Source organism: Echeneis naucrates, chromosome 22 (assembly GCF_900963305.1).
Source record: "Echeneis naucrates chromosome 22, fEcheNa1.1, whole genome shotgun sequence".
Lineage (NCBI taxonomy): Eukaryota > Metazoa > Chordata > Actinopteri > Carangiformes > Echeneidae > Echeneis > Echeneis naucrates.
This window is the reverse complement of record NC_042532.1, coordinates 20,768,299-20,789,343: the sequence shown is the minus strand read 5'-3', so window position 1 is coordinate 20,789,343 and position 21,045 is coordinate 20,768,299. Positions and strand designations below refer to the sequence as shown.

The 21,045-nt window shown below is 43.6% G+C and overlaps 1 protein-coding gene across 4 annotated transcripts in view; it reads left to right on the top strand.

Annotated features, from left to right (window-relative positions):
• kcnh5b (potassium voltage-gated channel, subfamily H (eag-related), member 5b) overlaps positions 1 to 21,045 on the top strand; it is a 79,396-nt gene that overhangs the window by 42,662 nt on the left and 15,689 nt on the right. For all 4 annotated transcript variants that reach the window (XM_029493539.1, XM_029493538.1, XM_029493537.1 and 1 more), the window contains exons 9-12: positions 7,820 to 8,019; positions 10,038 to 10,097; positions 11,802 to 11,994; positions 19,915 to 20,111. In XM_029493539.1, coding sequence (XP_029349399.1) covers positions 7,820 to 8,019; positions 10,038 to 10,097; positions 11,802 to 11,994; positions 19,915 to 20,111 — 650 coding nt within the window. The remainder of the gene's footprint in view (positions 1 to 7,819; positions 8,020 to 10,037; positions 10,098 to 11,801; positions 11,995 to 19,914; positions 20,112 to 21,045) is intronic.

Sequence of the window (21,045 nt, the reverse complement as noted above, 5' to 3'; positions counted from 1 at the left end):
ATCATCAGCAACATCAAATGGAGGAAATTAATGTGTGTAATATTATCTATTAAAGAGTAAATCAAATTCATCAGGTCTGTAATTGACACGTTATTATAAATTATAAGTAAACAGCACTTTGTTTGTCTTTCCGATGCCTTTTTGTTTTATAAAGAACAACTAATAAATCCCTTTGAGACACTTTTAGAAATCGATATCAAAAACTGCATAAGAGGAGATGTAAGACCGCACTGAGATCTGCTTCTTAAACCCACAAAAAGACCTCGACACGTATCACGTACGGGATCTTTTCGTCGTTGTGTAGATGTGTGTTGCCGTGTGTTTGTGTATCAGTATGTGTGTGATAGTTTAATAGCAAAGCACCGGCACGTGTCGCTGTTAGACCAACTTCTGGGATAGAAGAAGGAAACACTGAAAACATTAGCTCATCCATAAATTATTAATATCAGATTCATCTGTTTTACGTGCACTGTGCTAATCACCCGGGGGTTTGGGTTTGTAGTGATTCACACCTCATTTACGCAACTATCACCAGTTGTAATCATCGTCGTGGCAAATCTCTGCCTCGCTCATTCATTCATGAAGCCAATCTTCTCATCACTCCCACAGAAGGCAGTTCCTCCAGTTTATATTGTAATTCTTTAATTCACGCTGGTGCCAAAAGCGGAGCCCGCTGTTAGAAGGGAAACATGGAGATGATTGAATAAAGCAGGTGCCAGACGTGATGGATCGGTCCTTCTCGAGTGTAACTGCTGACTGCAGGTAAGACGGGGCCAAGCTGTGATGGTCACACAAGCTGTCGTTGTCGCTCTGTACCTGTCTCACCTGCTGTCTTCAGATGTTAAATCCCATGACTCGTATCTCCTAACTGGTGTCACCGTGACCCGAGCTGCCAAACTGAAGCAGCCGAGCCAAAGTCGGATGAAACCAGGAGCTGGAAGGTCAATCGGTGTCTGCTGAGAGTGTCATCTGATGCTAACGCCCCGTACAGGGCAGGCTGAGGTCTAACCAGTTCGATCTGTACAGTGTCACACAAACCAACCAATGACTCTGCCTTTATTTGACAAAACTGAAGCTCTCCGTCAACTCCATTTTAAGTAAAGCTTTTGGGCTGTGACCTTCTTCAAACATCACAGAATTCATTTGAATTTAAGAAGCTCATTCTCACAGTTAAGATTCATTGACATGAAAATCAATTGCTGGCAAAGTAACAAACAAGTGCCGTTTTTTTAAGTCAGGCTGTAAAAAATATCTTGAATCAGTGATAAATAATTCATGTTTGACACTGAAAACCTGCCGTCTTACTGCCGTTGAAGCTGAACCCTCACATCATATATTAACATTTACCTAAGGTATTCTGGATATCCACAGCCACCACTAGTTTTGCTTTCACTTCATCTAATTGGACAATAGAGAAAAAGCTCAGGAGACGTCCGGGGTTGTACTTTGTCAAAGTGATGGGCTGCGGTGGAAGGATGCACATGCAGCACTTAGTGCCTGAAAATCATCAGATTGGGGCCAAACTCTGACTGCTGCAGATTCATTGGACTCTCATCAATACCTCTAAACTTCAACCTGAATCGCTTTAACACAGTCAAGCCGTTCAAATCGTTCCCAGAAATGTGGACTGTGGAGCCTTTTTAGATCTTTGTTTCGTTTTTTTCCCCTCCCCAGGATTATTTTCAGACCTTCACCTGGGAGGGACGAAATGGAGGTTTGGTGTGCACTAATCACTCAGCCTCATATTTTTAATGGACACCGGTCAGCACAAAACGGTTTGTGTTTAACGTAGAAGACATCAAGAAAATGAACATGAGGTTTAATAAATGATAATATGGAAGAAAGGGCAAAAAAAAACTAAATTAGCTGCATGGTGAGATAGTAGGAAAATGTGTTTTAATAAACTGGATGGACTGACCCTTTAAATCCTTTTTTGCTCATATTTGACAACAACGCTCTGAGTCACCCACGTGTTGACTCTTATTCCACCGTCAACATTAGAGCACCATCACTTGGGAGGTTAGTCTTCCCCGACTTTTCCCTCCTGATGAAAACACATCCCACTGTTTAACAGCCTTCAGTGGACTCAAAGCGCTCCTCCATGACTTCATTACCCCTGCAGAAGCCTGTTCCCCCCAGGTGGTCCGCAGGGAGCCCTGCTCGGGCCCCCAGTGGTCTCGTTACTTTCAGTGAAACCTAAGAGCTGCCTTATTTGTGCTGTGTTTTAATTCAGTCCCACCAGTGAAACGACAACACTCTGTCTGCTTGACTCCAAAACATGCAGTATGTGCACAAACAGATAACTCAAGATGCGACTTTACTTGTGAGGACGTGTGCTCGCTCCGAGGGGTCTCTACTTGGTGAAACAGGAGGATAATAGAGAGGATATTCGCTGCCTCTTTTTTAAAGTGTGCCGATAACGGAGCTGTTTTCTGTCGTTTACGTTGTTGCCAAATGAGGAACGGGATGGTTAATAACAACACAACAAGCTGGAAGTGTTTTTGCTCTGTCCTGTTTTCACTTCGTCTGAGGCGACTTTCAATGTGAAATATATAGGAGGTTATCTGCTCAGTGGAACTGAAGCTCTCTGGAGAAATGAGGTTTATTGATGGCAACTGGAACAAAACAAATTGCCCCCAAACGGCGTTAATGGTCCAAACGTCACATGGGAGCGTTTCATCCCTGCCTGAAGATATATCTCTATTGTCAGGGCATCCAGAATCAACCTCCTGTGGTTATTATGGATTTGTGCTCAATGACGACGTCTCTGCTGTTGTTGTTATTTTTTTTTTAATTTTTTTTATGTTCTTTCTAATGTGTTCTGGTTTCTGCCAATTACTGGAGAACACAACAGAAATGCAAGACACGCTCTTTTTAACAGGACAGCAGTAATTTACAAAACGGTTTTGACTAGAAAACGTCAAAAGTAGATATGAACAATAATGATTGATATCCTGGGGTGAGCTCTTTGTTTTGAGGGAAAACTTTTAGGTTTGGAAAACAAAAACTCTGCTCACAAATAGAATTTATTATTTGTAAATGTTTCAGTCACAGATTTCCTCGAAAACAAATTCAGTTGTTGATTAAAGGCAAACATACTGTAGCTGGTAAATCAGAGCATTTAGCAGAAAATAACAACACAGTTCAGTAATAATCATTCAGAAGGGAGATTCAATCTAAAGAAAAACTCAGTAATTTCATTATAATGCTTTGCTGTTACACATAACATCTGGAGACTCTGTTAAAACAAACAAGGAAGTAAATAATTTAACCTGCCAGCATCTGAATTACTTTATTTCAATGTGTCATCAATGTGTCGTACCACCAAACAGAACTTTTTTGACATTCACTCCCCTCCATCACACGATCCAGCCGATCCGTCCCTCCTCAGCCTCCGTTATCATTTCTTCACGGCTATCGAGCCTTTATTAAGTTGAACTAATGAAAAGTCACCAGTAAGAAAAAGGACTGAAGCGGCTTGAGGAGGGGCAGACAGTCAGCAGGAATGTGTTACTCACCCACCGATCGCCTGACGCACGATTACTGCTCATCAAAACAGATTTACAGTAGCCTTGACTTTTTTCCTGTTCGGTTTGGACTCGGCTGCAGCTGACTGGCTCTCTCAGCGTTTGGTTGGCGGATTGCGATGTCCTGTCAGTGTGTTGTGATGCGGCCTGGATGCCGACTTGGCTCACTTAGCAGCAAATGGACCGAGCTCAATGGCTCCTCTGAAGATACCGGCTGCTTCGTTGTGAGCTCGTGTTGCCTTTTTTTTTTTTTTTTTTTTACCAACAGGAGCTTTAATGTGTGCAGCTCCGTCTGCTGAATTGACAAGTAGAGTCATTCACCAATTCAGAATTCAACTATATTAATTATTGTTGGTGTGTTAAACGGAAAGGCCTTTGTTCGTCTGTGAGTATGTTTGTGTTGTTTGTCGCCTCCTATAGCAGCGTTGTGATGAATGTCTGGACATCAGGTGATGATAGTGTCGCCGATCCCCTGCTGGGCTGACAGATTTCTGTCCCTCACACTTATTTACTCTGACAAATCATTGTAAACTCCTCCGGCAGATTGTCCAAAAGCAAAAAAACCCAGACAAACAGAAAAACACGACATGCATGTGGGAATCCTCTGATCTGTCCTCATGGCTCCCTGAAATAAAGCCGTATCGTTGTTTTATCATTGTCACAGTCAGTCGGTTTGACCTGCTCACTGGCTGTTTGACACTGCTTTGTTTTTTCTTTTTTACCCCCACAGAGATATTTCATCATTCCAGAATTTCAACAAAGAAAATCTGAATGGAGAGATAAAGATGTGCACTTTTTTATAAAACTTTAAAACAACTGTATTAGCTCAGAGACAACAACAACACCGCTGACTTAGAGACAACAAAATTAGCTGAGAGAAATCAACATCAGCTCAGTGATAACAACAACAAACAGTCATGAGACGTTCATTGGAATCCTGGAAATGTCATTAACACTAAAATAGTCCGTATATCTCAGCAGGCAGATGCTCGTAACTTAAACAGTCAAGGGATTAAACAATGAACCCAATTAATTACAAGCTTTGTGATTAATTCTTCTGAATTAATTGCATGTCTTGATAATTGTAATAAGCAAATTAAATAGTGAACAAATACTACATTTTATATAAATGAATGAAAAATACAGATGGAAACATAAAGATTGAAACCTGGACAGCCATACTCACAATACACTCACAGCAAGAAAAGCTTGAGGGAAAAAAGAGTGTTTTTCAAAAAATAGATGCTGCAGGATTTTGGAATCTCATCTTTTCATGAAAATCAAACTCTTAACGTAACAGTGGGGGCAGTGTGGCAGGTTCACTCTACACTGCATTGATTTAATTGGAGCAGCGTTGGTTTCTGCTGACTCCACCTTCAAAGGGTTCATTAACAGCAGTCGAGAAGAAGAAACAAGCTGACGATCCACCACAGAGCTGCCCACTCTGTGACTCAGGGAGGTGCAGAGACAGCGTGATAACCGGGTGTTAGCTGCACGACAGGAGAGGAAAAAAAAAAATGGCTGCTGCTGGCATTAAAATGAGATCAGTGCAGCTTCAGGAGGCCAAAGTAGAGTGACGGATGCATTTTCCTCCTCAGTGTTTCAGTCAATTTGGAGACAAACTTTATGCAAAGCTTCTCTCCAGTTGATCAGTCTCACTTTGACAGCCCCCCTCCTCCAGGCAACTCCATCAACTAATAAATATGAGGAAATGAAACTCTTCATCTGGCCCCCCGTCAAAACTGTGTCCAGTCACCCGCAACCCCCCAAACAGCCCAGTTCTCTGAGACAGATTGAAATAAATGGAGCCGCAGGAGACAGACGAGATTTCAAATATAGTGGAGAGATGACAGCTGCACTGATGACTTGGATTCAGAGTGTGTTCTTCATAAACTGATGGAGACTGATTTTTCTACTTTAGGCTTCCAGTCAGTGTGATTTATAGATCCATCAAATATCCATATAGATCATTTCAGAATCTCCCACATCAGCGCGTCCTGCAGTTTAACCCTTCCAGGTTGACTGGGAGCTTCAGGGCTAATGTGAACAAGCTGGAAAGTTTTATAGCAGCGTACCCCGAGAAATGATGATTATTATTATTATTATATCATCATTATGGTTTTCAGTCTGTTCATCTATCAGACAAAGACTGTGAGCTTTAATGTGGGGCCATCTATCAAAGCCGACTCCTCATGTTGGCTCCATGAAGCTTCAGCCCACGAACTTGACTGTTTGTGCGACTGCTTTGTAATTGTGGCTCAGCAGATGATTGTGTTGCTTTATTCTTTGTTGTGTGAAGGTTGTATTTGCTGGATTGGTCTTTATCCTATTAATCGAGGGGTTTGAATCCAGGTCAGGAGCTCTGCTGCTTTCCACACTGCTTCATCCGTACTATAAAAACACACAACAAACCCACATACAACCACACAAAGTGTCACTTCTAATATGTTCACACACATTCACACACACACGCACGCATCTGAAAAAGCAGTGAAGAAGACAGAAATAGTGGCTGAAGAGGGAATTTGTTTTCATACCTCCACACAACAAGCCGGGTGGAACAGGTGTGATTGGCAGATTTAGGGTTTGGAAAAGTTAGAAATTTCAACAAAATCACTTCGAGGGGGTTTATCCTCCCGTCAGTGTGTCACTGCAGGTTCAGTCAGGCTCCGCTGGAATCTGGATCCAATACAACGTCCATCGGTTACGGCAGCTTTGATTTATCTGGATCCACTCTGGTCGAAGAGCAGGACAGGAGGACATTAAGTGCTGCTTCATTGACAAAATTATATGAACACTGTGTGCAGTTGTTTTCTCTGCTTTCTTCGTGTTTCTTGCCTTGAACTGTTTTAACTCGTATGTCAACACGCGGTCCAAATCTCATTCAAACCTGACAGATGCTGATGATTCTTTCTGGGATCAGAAACGCTGTTTGTGTTCAGTTTGCTCTACAGAGATAAAGCCACCTTTTTAGTTGTTAGAAGACTGAGTGTGTTTTTCCCCACCAGGGTTCACACTTCTTCTCTCTCAGCAGCATTAATGAACCGCACTCAGAGTCTGAGTGAACCACTTCGACTTGTGAACTTCCAGTGGTGGGGAGAGTCAAACCTCAGTTACAGAGAAGCGACTCAGTGGCCAACCGCTGAGCCACCGAGTCGCCCAATTAGAAGCTTTGTGTTTGCAGGTGAGAGCGGCGTCAGTTCCACCTCAGTAGAGAAGTTATCTCATCACTGACACGCTGCCTTCTTCTTCTTCTTCCTGTGTGGTCGCCTCGCTGCCTATCAAAAACTTTGTGCCTCTGGATCTTTATCTCATAGTTTCCTTGACATCCATAGAAACTCTGTCTGGTTGGTTCTTGTGTTTCCCTCCTTTTCTCTTTCTCACGAACAGACGCAGACGTTATCTTGTTCACACAGTCACTGTCTCTGCGTGCTCTCCTCAGCCACTGCTCTCATTTCGTGGCTCAGGTATAATCTTCCACCAAGATCTCATTTTTCAACACAGAAGTCTTGTTATTTCTCCTCTCCTTCCTTTTGTCATTTTTATTGTCTGGGAGGAGAAGATGAGGAAAAAGAGGGGGAACTATTTCTAGTGAAGTCTCTATGGAAACAGAGGAGTAGCAGCAGCAAGGAAAAGAGGAGGCAACTCGACTCGGCAGCGACAACACACAGAGACTTTAAATTAAAAAAGGGGGAAACTCTCCTTCTCACCCCGTTTAATGCCTCATGCTTCAAAAGACACTGATGCAGCCCTGATCATAAAAATTACCCATATTTGAGTTTACTGTTTTAGTTTTTTGTTTTTGTTGCATAATTTAGATGTTAATGAAAATCACATTTGCAACATTAACACCAATCCAACAATACAAACAGCTCATATGAACAAGAGAAAGCAAAATGTGGTGCAGTAACTGAAAGACAGTTTGCATGAACCAAACTTGTGCTTGTTGGGTGTTTCAGGCTGTTTTTAATTCTTTTCTTGCTGAATCCTGTTTTGTTTGATGCTTCCTTGCTTTGGATATGTTTGTTTGTTTGTTTGTTTAGTTTTTTCACAAATTTGAAATTTTTTATTTCTTTGGTTCCCCATCAGCCTGGAGGTAGCTGGAGAAGTGTGTGTATGTTCTATCACTTTCATGAAAAGACTTAATGAACCATCTTTTATAGATTCACATGGCAACAAGAAAGAAATGAGAGAATAATGTGAACCCAGAAAGGAAAACTTAAAAAGTCAGACATGGATCCAGCGTCTGTGTATTTCTTAACTGATCTGTACTCTGTACTCTTCCTCTCCAGCCCTTCTCTACGCCACCATCTTCGGAAACGTGACCACCATTTTCCAACAGATGTACGCCAACACCAACCGCTACCACGAGATGCTCAACAACGTCAGGGACTTCCTGAAGCTCTACCAGGTTCCCAAAGGCCTGAGCGAGCGGGTGATGGACTACATCGTCTCCACCTGGTCCATGTCCAAAGGCATCGACACGGAGAAGGTACGACCGAAAGGCCGAGACGTCAGCCGCCGGTAACGATGTGACTGGTTTGTCTGGCAGCAGTGATGTGTGTTTGTCACCAACGATGACACAGACACCCAGTCATTCATAAGCAGACACAGTTAACACAACATTTAAACATATTTGAGCAGACAGCCTTGTCACAAAGATTAACAGATTAAACACAACATCAGAGGAGAGCGTGAACAGTGATACAGGGATAATCTGACAACCGACGAAACGCCTTTCAGCCCGTCGCCAGTCACAATCTGTTGTACCTCATCTACTCTGCCATGAACTTTTTACCCTCGCCTCGATTTGAAAGGCAACTTACATAGATACTTTATTAATCCTAACGGATATTTGAGTTTAACTTAACAAAAGAATAATAAATTCAGTTAATCTGGTGGAAAAACATTTTACCATTTCAATTTTAAGAGGCCCTTTGTGCAGAAACTGGAGGTGGAGACAAACTGTCCTACTGTCACTGAGCATGTTGTGAGTAAACATTCCTTTCCTCTTCCTTCATCTCCTCCTCCTCCTCCTCCTTCATCTCCTCCTCCTTCTCCTTCATCATCTCCTCCTCCTCCTCCTCCTCCTCCTCCTCCTCCTCCTTTTACTCCTCCTTCATCTTCTCCTCCTTCATCATCTCCTCCTCCTCCTCCTCCTTCATCTCCTCCTCCTTCTCCTTCATCATCTCCTCCTCCTCCTCCTCCTCCTCCTCCTCCTTTTACTCCTCCTTCATCTTCTCCTCCTTCATCATCTCCTCCTCCTCCTCTTCCTTCATCTCCTCCTCCTCCTCCTCCTCCTTCTCCTTCATCATCTCCTCCTCCTCCTCCTCCTCCTCCTTCTCCTTCATCTCCTCCTCCTCCTCCTCCTCCTCCTTTTACTCCTCCTTGTCATCTTCGTATGTTTCTTCTTATTCTGCTGCATGGTTCATGTGTTATTTGGGGAGCTGCAGTCATTAATAATGACGATGAATACTGATTATTTCCACATTAATGTGTCTGGTCTCTTGCTGTAGCCCCTCAGATTTAACTCTAAATCTGTTTATTGTTTGCTGTGTCAGTTTCCTCTGGAGGAACGTTATGAAAGTAATCTTTTCCTTGGTGCAGATGGTTTTTCTTTGCCGAACTGGGAACTGACCAGTCATAAACTCCTGACATCAGACATCCTTAAGGAGGACTGTGATTATTTCAGAGGTGGTCACAGCACCAACTCATCAACTCCACATAATTCTTTCATTATACTTATCCCGTTTCTTCTTCACAGCGGATCACAAGTCTCCCCCCAATCAATGCTATTTTTGTATTTGTGGTAGAGATGATTAAACACTTGTGAAGAGACATAAGGCCTGGTGCCCACCCTCAGAATAAATACCTCAGAGTCAGAGCTGGGGCCAATTAGTGGGTATTTTTTGTCACTTTGGGAGCAGTCACACACTTCTCAGTCAGCTGTTTATCTGAAAACACATCCAGAAAAACACCAAAGGCTCAGCACCGTGAATAATCCTCCACTTTAAATAAAGCAAATAAGATTTTCTAAGACGGATGTGTTGCAGAGGCTTGTTCATGATTAATTGTTCCCGTTGTTCGATTCTGTTCAGATTTAACGAGGTAGGGTTGCAAAGGACCGGCGTGATAAAATTTTGTTTTCTGTTTTACCTAAACGCTGCAGTTCATTAGAGATTTCAGTATTTGCCTAATGAGCCATGAGTTTTGACTCTTTGGCAGATGCTGGTCTCTAAAGCATTACTTTCAGTTTGAGTCCCCCTCCAACACTCACTAGGCTGAATTTGATAAAATTCTAAATATTTCAGAGGTGACCAAAAATAACAGAATTTATTTCAACACAGCAATGAACCTGTAACAGTTTTGAACCGTGTCAGTCCCCCTCCTGCCAACAGATACTGAATGTGGAGAAAGGAATAAAATAAAGGAATTGATTTGTTTTCTGTTGAGTTGTTGTTTGTTGCTGATACTGCTGTGACCCCCCACCCATGTCCCTCTGTTCTCCAGGTCTTATCCATCTGTCCCAAGGACATGCGAGCGGACATCTGTGTCCACCTCAATAGGAAGGTTTGTATCTGTCGTTTTCTAATTCCCAGACAATGTTCAACTTTGTTCACTGTGTCAACATCCAAAGAACACAGTGTATGAGCACTGGCTGAATGATTGCAGTTATTTACCTACAGAATAAACGTAAGAACAAAGACAGGTGATAGGATGGTGGGAATGCACTGATAAAGACAGAGAGCAGCAGCCCTCGGTCTCCAAACAGCCGTCCTCTGAGCACACGTCTAAGAAAGTGATGCTGGACGGCGGTTCACTCTGCTGAACGTGCACAGTTCTCTTCAACGTAGCTTACATAACGAAGCGGAGGCTTCTGGGCATCGCTTGACACAACTGATACCGGCCCCGAAACTTTGGCAGCCTCGAACTGCTGCGCTGGCATTGAACCAAGGACACCTTTGGTTGTGTAACTGTGTTGTGTACCAACCATCTTCGATGACATTTCATCAGAACTCACTAAAACAAATCTTCATTCAGTGCAGCTGATACCCGGTTCATCTCAAACATCTCTCTTCGTCCTCCTGTCATTCATTTAGAGAAAAAAGCTTTTTGGTCACGTCACGTTTTGTGGTTCTAAAATAATGATGAAATATTTAGAAACAACAGAAACTGTAAATCTTTTTCTCCAGATGTTGATGAACCCCATGAGAAATCACAGGTTAACACCGTTTCAACAGTCGACGCTGCTCCGCAGAGCAGTTATTAAAAAATGGCAGAGATAGAGTGAATATTCTCCAAAGTAAGTTTGGTAAAGTTTGGTGAACTAATACATTTGGGCTCCTTCCCATCACTGAATGTCTTTTGCTGCTGTCAGAGCGGCTGCTGGTGGAAGACTTTACGACTGAGCATGTTGCATCTTTCAGGGAAAAAGTGGACTCAAATAGCAGCCTGCCTTTCTGCCTCTTTTCATGTAAAGCCTCACACACCGGCTGAAATCATAAACGTGACAAGAGTGGTTTTACAATGTCACATTAGAGCAATTCTGACTTTTGTAGTCCTCCATCTTCAGACACTTCAAAGAGCCTTATCTGTTGACGGCGAGCCGACTGCTGCCCCCCCCCCCCAAAAAAAAAAAAAAACAAAAACACAAGGCCCTTAAATGGAAACACGCGGATGAGACAGTGAAGGACTCTTTCAGGTGATTGATCAGCGGTGACATAAAAACACTCGGCTCATCTCTGTGAAATGAGGAACGAACCAGGAGAAAGCTTTGCTGTTCTTGTGATGAAGCACTTTTTCTTTTGGATACCAGCAAATAATGATTCTGCACAGAGGAAGAGGAAGAGGTGGAGAAATCAAGACACATTTAATATGAGGGGAGGAGGTGGTGGTGTCTTGCAGCCACAGTGACGCCTTGATTAACAATCTGGGGAAAAAAACAAACATTTGAGGTTATTTCACACTTGTTTGACTTTTTAAATGGTGATGCTGCAGCTGTTATCTTTGTCATTAGACAATCTGGCCTATTAGAGTTCAGGAGCTTCAGTTAAATCATCTTAAATCAAGATTCACTCACTTTCTTTGGAGGTTTCAAGGTTTTCTTTGTCTGTAATTTAAAGTTGCTGCTCAGCTGTAAAAGGTGACAGTGATGAAAGAATCATGAATATGTTTTACTGAGTAAAAGTTCCCGTCACAGGTAAAAGTCCTTCATTCAAAAAAACACAAAACCATAAAGAGCTTTAAGGTCCAGTCTTCTCTCCCGTCTCCCAGGTGTTCAACGAACATCCAGCGTTCCGGTTGGCCAGCGACGGCTGCCTGCGCTCCCTGGCTGTGGAGTTCCAGACCATCCACTGTGCCCCCGGAGATCTGATATTCCACGCCGGCGAGAGCGTAGACACCCTGTGTTTCGTCGTGTCAGGCTCTCTGGAGGTCATCCAGGACGACGAGGTCATCGCCATCTTGGGTATGTGGTCGCACACATCTGATCTGTCCTGATTGGGTGGTAGAGTCTGTCAATCACACAGTAGCCCCTCCTTTCTGATCTGTTTCCCCGTAAATGGAGCACCATATGAAAACAAAGCATGTTGTATTGAAGACTGTAAACTAGAGACTGAGACCATAAACGTTTTCTGAGGAGGAGGGACATTTTCCCAAAGACTTGCCGTAGCCCTGATGGTCATTAGACAGAATGGATGTTTAAGGCTCACATTTCCATTCAGTGTTGTGTGGCAGTGCAGAGGAGGGAGAGTCTCACATTTTACACAAACATTTTATCTCCAAATTGTTATTTTCCGTCATTTTTGTGGTTAGAAATGACGATGGTGACTCATTTTCCACCTCATCCAGTGAAACGCAGAACCCTTCAACAACAGGGACGTCCTCCAACCTGCCATTTTCATCCTTGATTCTCTTTTTAATCACAGGCATCTCGCTCAGAAAACAAAAGGCAGCGTGAGCCTGAAAGCTGAGTCACTTGAGTTGTTGCCTTTAACGGCAGTCAGGTTGTCTCGTGTCTGACACAAACAGACTCTTATCTGCTGCCGTGCATATTGCTCTCTGCCGCCTGCCACTGTAATATTCATGAGAAAGAGAGGAAGAGGCTGACGGAGATAATGTCAGGGAAGCTCCTTTTTATTGAGAGGCCAGATAGCATTAATGACACAAAGTGGCAGCAGCCGGTGTAGTGCACGTCCTCACAACCGTCTGTGAGCGTTTAGTGACTGTGAAGAACAAGACGGAAAGATGATTACAGCAGAGAGCGAAGCTGCTGTTCCTTTGGTGCATCCTTTGGTGTGGGGATGCTTTTGAGAACTCTCTCACAAATAAACGTCACTTACATCAACAAAATAAGTCAGTCTGACGATCAGTGCTGGGTACTCTGTGTAGGAGAAGTGTTGGAAAAAGACAGTTTCAAAGTGTGCTTTATTACAACACCAATTTTATTTTTAAATCTGTTTAGTCTGTTGCTTTTGTTGGTTACAGCAATATTACATCAAAAAAAAAAAAAAAATCACTGCTGCAATGTGAGAGTGAGTCAACACTTAAAAATAAGTTTGGCTCGTGCAGACAGAGAAAACAAGCCAATAGTTTTCTGACTAGTTGTGGAATGAACACCTCCTTAGTTTAGTCCCAGACTCAGTCCATGTGGCGTTTACTATCAGTCGACGTCTTCCAGTTTGCCGATATCATCTACATTAGTCCATGCTGCGGTATTAGAGAAGATTTGACCCAGGAAGGCACCCGTAGAAACCTCTGCACCCACAGATTGGACAAGATTGTGATCTGTAATGGTGCTTTTTGATAAGTCCTGTTCCAGCTACAGACAGAGCGGGGTCTGGCACCACGACACTTTGTTGTGAACAAAATAACAGATGCATGAAGTGCAAGAGAGAGAAGGGAATTAAAGAAGCAGAGGAGACAGGAGGAGGGAGGGAGGAAGGAAGGAAGGGAAGAGGAAGTGCAGAGACCTGTCACTGCAGCTCCTCCATCTGCTTTCCTTCTCCACCTCCTTAACTTCATTAGGAGTGCGAGTCAGACGCAGCAGAATCAGAGGTTCATAAAAAGCACATTAGATGTTTGATGAATTGCCTCATCACGCTGACGACATTGATCAATATGCTGTCAGACGCCCGTCGACACCAGCTGCTGTTGCTGTGCAGAGGTTCTCCTTGTTTCTGATGCGTTTCCTCCCAGCTCTCAGGTTTTACTGCCTCTCAGCTTCAATCTCTCCAAGTGTCCCCTTAAAGAACTTGAACCTCAGCTGACTCCTCAGTGGATGCCATTTGTCAAATCTGTGATGCAAACTGCCTGGAAAAGAAAAACCTAAGTTTGCTGGGTGATTCTAGAAACTGCCTTTTTTTTAACCCACATATATACATATATTTATATTTCACACATATATATACTATAAATAGTATTTCCTAATTGTTTTGTCTCAGAGATTTTAAATTTTAGAACTCATTTAACAAGAGAGGGATTCCCAGTTTGTTGAATAGTTTGACGATCTTTAATCAGTAATAATCCGATGAACCTTTATTTTCTTGGGCAACAACATCATCTATGTGTTTACTGTGTCAGAATGCAGATTGTGAGCTGCGTTCATGGATGGATGATCAGAATAGATGGAAGATGAGCAGCAGGATGAGGAAGTGAAGAGATCAGTGTCAGCAGGTCAGAGGCAGACCTGTGTTTCTGCTGTCTCCGCCCCCTGTGTGTGTGACTCTATTGAGAATTGCTCCGGTTTGCAGTGAATTGAGTCAACACTGTCTCATGTTAAAACGCTTCACAGCCCCTGAAGGCAGCAGAGTGCCCCACAGGGTCGTGTTCAACATCTGAGTGAAATAACAGCAGAGAAGAGTTGATCTGAAAGAATGACGCTGGTGAGCTACATGTATGGCATCAATGTGACCGCTACGGTCATTAAATCTGCCACACAGGAGCTTTAAATAGACTCCAGTTTTACAAAGTAGCACCATAAGCTTGATTGTCCTCGATGATCAGACTGACGTTAGTCCGACGCTGTCTCTTCCTGCGAGTCATTCAGATCACTCCAGTGGTTTCCATGGTCACACGAACCGTGACGGCGAGTTGAAGGAGTTGGACCTTCATAAACGGAGAGAGCCGTCTCCACCCTCCTCTTTCAGCTGTCGGCCTCCGGAGAACGGCTGCTGCTGTCTGGATTCAAACTATGGAGATGGCAACAATTGCCGTTTGTCCAAAAGTGCCTTTATCATTGTTTTGACTAAAGGTCAGTTCCTGGAAGTGCAGACCCAGACAGCTGGAGCTGACCTTTCTGTATTCAAACAGACCACACACCCCCCATCATGAGATTCAGACATTATTAAAATAGAAATGAGAGAAAATTAAAGAAAACTATCCTGGCAGCTTCATGTTTATCAGTGTCAAAGAAGATGCCAGCGCGGTGCGGACAAACACTCCTTCTACATGTTGTCAGTGAAATGATTGCTCATGAACCCTTGAAAATCTCCCAAGGACCCTCGGAGGCCTGCAGACTCCATTTTAGGTAACAGCCAGGCTCTCTGATGCTAATTGGAAAGCTCACAAGTTGTTGTCAAACTTTTTGTTGCATAGCAACCGTAAAAATGTTCCCGTCCTCGGGAGTGATGCTCACAGCTGCAGCTTCTGTTTGAGCACGCAGAACAAAGCAGCTGTCTGATCGCAGCCTGCAGAGGGAGAGGAGGATGGAGGGATGAAGAGAAGGTCAGTACAGATGGAGGGAGAAGGACGAGGTGGGAGGAGGAGAGAGAAGAGCTTGGATGAAACGTAAAGGTTGAAGGAGAGGCTGGATGCAAAAGAAAGCCAAGATAAGGGGTTGTGTTTGTTCGCGGCCTGCGAAGGAGGTGGTGTTCTTAAAAAATCACAAAGTTTTCCTCGTCCTCGTGACAGCAGACCTGCTCTCAGCCAACTTCTTCTGCTGTGGTGAGAAGGAAAGAAAGTTGTGCCGGCACCAAGCTCCTGTTAGGACACAGAGAAGAAGCACAGATGATGGGCTGAGTTTTCCAAATCATAAAAACACGAGAATCAGAGTAAGATCAGTTCTTTGCCCCGCCCCTTTTGTTACAGAAATGGAGGAGTGTGTGTATGAGAGCTTAAAGTGAGTTAAAATGGCAGGAAGGCTGCCTTTGGTAGAGAGGAAAGGTAAGATATCTCCCGTTGTTTGGAAATATTTTGCAGCACCGTCACATCTGCACACCAAGGCAACACAACCAATGTGCTTATGTTATTATTTTTATCAATCAATATATATTTTTACCATGACTCATTGATGTATCTCATACAGGAGTGTAAATGAGCAAACACAAACACAACACTGTGGCCACTCCAGTAGATACTCATACATAAAAGCCTCCTAATTTCCCATCATCCATCTGGGTAACTGTGACACCAGCTCCGACCAGCAGCAGCTTTGATGTGTCACAGAGATTCGATCTCTGAGTCAGTCTCTCCTGATTGTGGAGGCCTGGAAACTGCTGCGATGCTGCAGCTTTTCCCAGACGGACTGAGAAGTCCAACGAGCCTACAGAGATAATGGTGACCGATTCATTGAGGGCTGGAAGAAAACTTTTTCTGCCACGTTTGACAGAAAATGAGAAGCAACGAATCACGTGCATCGACAGACCAGTGCCGGTTTTAGGTGAGCTCAGTCAGTGGAAAACTACAACTTTAATATATGAGGTTCTCACTTCAACTACTGATCCGTGAGGTGGGAGTCAAAAACAGGGCTCCATGTATTTCAGACTTTAATAGGAAAAAAGACACAGCCAGACAAATCCAAAAAAAACTAAACCAGGAATAATAGAACAGTGTGTGTGCTCTGGGGTATAATTGCTGTCCAGTGTTATGAGTTTAAAATATGTGTCCGCCTTCGTTAGTCTCTTATCAGGTTTGGTTTCTGTTGACAGCTGCTTTTTGCCCCCAGCACTATCGCCTGTTTCGTCCCTCAGCTAGAACAGTTGGATAAACAGATGAGCAAACACCAGCAGCCCTTTAGCCCTTATTATCTATTGATGAGTCCTCCTCAGCTTGTGGTCTGAGAAAATTCACCCACCCTTTTATTCTGCTTTGCCAAAATGATGAGCTGATTAATTTCTTAATCCATTATTCATGCTGGGTTATGAGAAGGGGATTTCATTCTGGCCTTCTATTCACACAGCAATATGCTCTGGCCCAGTGAGCGCTACGTCAGCAGTGAGCAGGAGATGAGCTTCCAACCACACAGGAGTCTGGCAGCATTACATGATCTGGTAATAAGAATCAGTGGAAGAGATGAGTAGAGGAAAATATTAAAATTGTGGTTTCAAAGGACGGTGACAAAGGAAAGCAGAATCTAATGCAGCCCTTTGAATGTCTGGCTGATGTTGGCATGAACAGCCAAACTTAACTTATATAACACCAATTTAGAACAGAAGTTATGTCAGAGCACTTTCCAAACAAAGCTTATTAATCTTGGAGGGAAAAAGTTTTTATGAAATAATTCTTCCGGCCTTCACGATCTGAAGCTCATAAATACGGCACATATGTTGTGAGGAGCAGACACGTCAGTGTTTGCTAATTAATACATCAGTTAGCTTAATGAATGGTCTCATTAGCATTGGTGGTGATGACGAATATCGTGCGGATCATGTTGGAACGTTCCACCTGTTGACGACAGAATGAGCTTCATTTAATTTCTTGACTGCCTTTTCATTTTGCGAAGTATTCATTAATAATGAATGAATAATTTCTCACCTAAAGATGGAAAAAAATCATCAATATTCAGACTAAAGCTGCAGCTGGAACAAGATTTAGGAGTAAAAGTACAATAAATATAGAATAAACCAAAAGAGCACGCTTCAGATGTTGATAGTTGTCATATTTGTGTCACAATCCGCACCATGACTGCAGCTGTTGGAGGATTCGAGTGGAACTGAGCCCCCCCCACCCAGGTCTGCAGGATAATGGGCTGATCGGAGCTCCAGCTGCATCAGCAGCCTGAACTGTGAAGTCCACTGAGCTGCACTGCATGAGAAAGCCATGGGAGAGCGGCACACCTGGCCACAGGGAATTTAGTTTTTGTGCTGATGGCGGGGGGGATAAAGGCTCCAGCAGAATCCAGTGACATCCACATATGTGAAAATCTTCAGCGCAGTTGATTTAAAACCAGCAGATACCCGTCTCTGAGGATTCATACAGTAATCAGTCTGAAATGACAGACGCCTTCGCTGCTCTTTGTGTTTGTCAGGTTCACATTGAGACGCTGGATCTGATTGGACGTCCCTCGTGTCCCTCGGACTCCAGTGGGATCAAAGTGGTATTATTATACTGTCCGCTGTGTCAGGGCCGGCGGGGGTGATGTCTGAAAAACAAACCTTGGCAGCCAAAAAGGTTGGGGGAGGAATATCTGCTCAGTAAGAGATCAGAGGAACCCGAGTCACCTGGACATTTAAAGCACACGAGTTCTCCGGTGACTGAAGAGTCTTCACTACTCACAAAGACTCAGGACTCAGATGGTTTTGGGACAAGATGTGACTGGACAATAAAGAAGTTCTTGGAGTTGGGGGGAGGGTGAATCAGAGGTGGCTTGTTTGTTGGTAAAGTTTGTCTGCCTGACTGTGATGGATCGCCTGAAGTAAACCTTTAGAACTGGTTGGAGGGAAAAAATGTAATTTTTTCAGATGATTTTAATCATTTGATGTTTCCCAACAGAAGGGACGTTGTTGCTGTTTGACACCAGCAGTCAGCTGACTATATTTAAAAGTCAAACGCTGATCTAATCTGAACTGACACATAAACACCAACAGGATCCCCTCAGTGGAGGTTTCTGCTGTAGAAGGTGTCACCAACTGTAACGACATACACAAACTAACAAGGTAAAAAAACAACAGCAGCCCTGCTGTCAGTCCTCATAACACTGAGCACCACGCCAACACAGCACACCCAAACTTTTCAGACGGTCCCACAGTCAACAGGACTCCTGCAGCCAGTCAAACTGAAGCGGATCAATAACCTGTTGATTTTAAATACCTGAGATCTGGTCTAAGTGGATCTGGCTCTGTGACACCAATATTGGATGGTTAATAATATAATGTCTGACATTCAGACTCAGTAAAAAGTGTCAGTTTTACATCCTGATATGTTGTGAGTGTCGATCTGCTGGTGTTTTTTTATTGAGAGACAAGAATCGTGTGGAAAACAGATGAGAAGCTGGATTTGGAGATCAGAAGATTGAACAATACAATGAGAAAGAACCTGCCAGCCTTTAGCAGCCGTTTATAAAAGGGGGGGGGGCTTTCTGTGCTTCGTGTTCAGCAGGGAACGGTTGAGCAGTCAGCAGGCAGATTAACATGAGCAGCATTACAAAGCCTGAATATGGGGGTCATGGCACTGATGTGTCTGCCCCCCCCTTCATCCAATCATAACAATGGTCACTGAGTTTTAACCCCGCTGTAAGTGTCACACTCTGTGCACACAGCCCCTACCACCCCCTCCCTCCAGCCCTTAGACCACATCCATCTCCAGACGGCTAATTGGCACAGAGCTGCAGTTCTCCGGGGAGCTCATTCCAGGCGAGTCCTGCTGGCCGAGCCTGGACGGCCTGAATGGGGGAGGCGCTCGCACACATGTTGGAAGTGTTCCACGTCTGTTACTCGGGGTGTTGTGACAGCTTGTGGAAAGCGTGCGCTGCTCTTCATCACATCCCATCGGCTTCAGCTGTCAGAAAAACGCTGCGCTGACGGTGTTGGCAGGTTTGACACCGATCTGAATTCTGATTGGACCAGATTTGGCTGTTTGGTATCAAGCACAGATCTCTTCAGGGAAAGGTGAGGCAATGTTCCCATTAAACTCCATTTAATACTCAAAAAATGAATCTAGTCCTGTCATCTGCTTCTCACTTTGCCTCTTCAGAGTTTATTAATCCACCTCATTTGAATAAATCTGTCAGATTAGTTTCTTTTATTAACTCTGAGCGTCTTTTGATAACATGAAACAGTTGATGCTTCTAATTATGAGTCTTCATATCACAGATCTATTATTATCAGAGGGACTGGTGGCGTTGCCCAGGAGATGCTTTATAATTGTGAAAATGTGTTCATCTGGATGATTATCACTGCAGTTTATTCTGGTGCTGAATAAGTCAAGTATCCAGGTGGCTGCTTCTGGGAGAGGGGTCAGTGCTTCAAGCTTTTCCTTTTACAAGAAAACCACAACTTCCAGTTTTCTCTTCAAACATCCCCGTATTTAATCACCTGGAATTAAATTTGTACAGTTCAGATAACAGTGTGTGTGCAGGTTTGCAGCTTTTCGTCATTTTAGAATTGATTTCCACGAGACGTCGTTGCCCTCAAAGTTTCATCCTCCTCCTCCTCCTCCTTGTTGTCGTCAGGTAAAGGTGACGTGTTTGGCGACGTCTTCTGGAAGGAAACCGCCCTCGCCCACGCGTGTGCTAACGTCAGGGCGCTAACGTACTGCGACCTCCACGTCATCAAGAGGGAAGCCTTGCTCAAGGTGCTGGAGTTTTACACGGCCTTCGCCAACTCCTTCTCCCGCAACCTCATCCTCACCTGCAACCTGCGCAAGCGGGTAAGTCCCCCAGCTTCTGCAACACCAACCCTCAGGAAACACAAACCTATCTGAGCATCCGCATGCTAAGGAAGGTATTTATATAGTTCACCCACAGAAAGATAAACATTCAAAGGTACAAACTGACCAGAGACTAGACCAGACCCTTCCACAGACTAGACCTTGCATTGGAGTAATATTTGACGAGGAGTATCTGTACTTTTACTCAAGTAGTGAGGTTGTGTACTCTGTCCACCTCTGCACAAACCCCACCATCCTCTGGAGACAGCTTTAAAGATGCTACTGTGTGAATACTGCAAAAAGAGAGGCATCTTCCCTTCTGCTTTTCCTTCATAACAAGTCTGTTGTTGTTTACTTCCATTTGTTGTTTTTCACATTTTCTCAGCGTTCTTTGAGTTGAGTAAATAATACATCAGACAAAGGTAGACTCATTATGTCCTGTGGCCTTTTGCTGGTTCCTAGCTGGCAGCCTTTTCGCTCTCAGCAGCATTTTTCAGACTGTCTTTTTGTTTGTTAGTTATTTTTTCGTCAACATCATAAGTTATTGAAGACCGTCTGCATGTTTAAAAATATTCTCCACACGATGCTGCCTGGTTTTATTTGAACTATAACATACATCAGTCTATGTGTCGCCTCTAAAACGTGTGTTACACTGATTCAAAACGGACTCCATCTCTTCAGTAACAACCAATATTAATTGAAATAAAACACACATAATATTGATCCTGCTTGATCAATCCTGTTCTCTTTCCTGCTCAGTCACTGTGTTAACTGGTTGACTCGTACATTAAATCTGCTGCAGATTGTCTTAGACTTCCTGTTGAGCCACCACGAGGTTGACGTTCATAGGTTTGAAATTCTGGGGCTTTAGTGACTCCTGATTTTTCTTCTGCCGCCATTGTCATGACCAAATACCATCAAAACCAACGTGTTT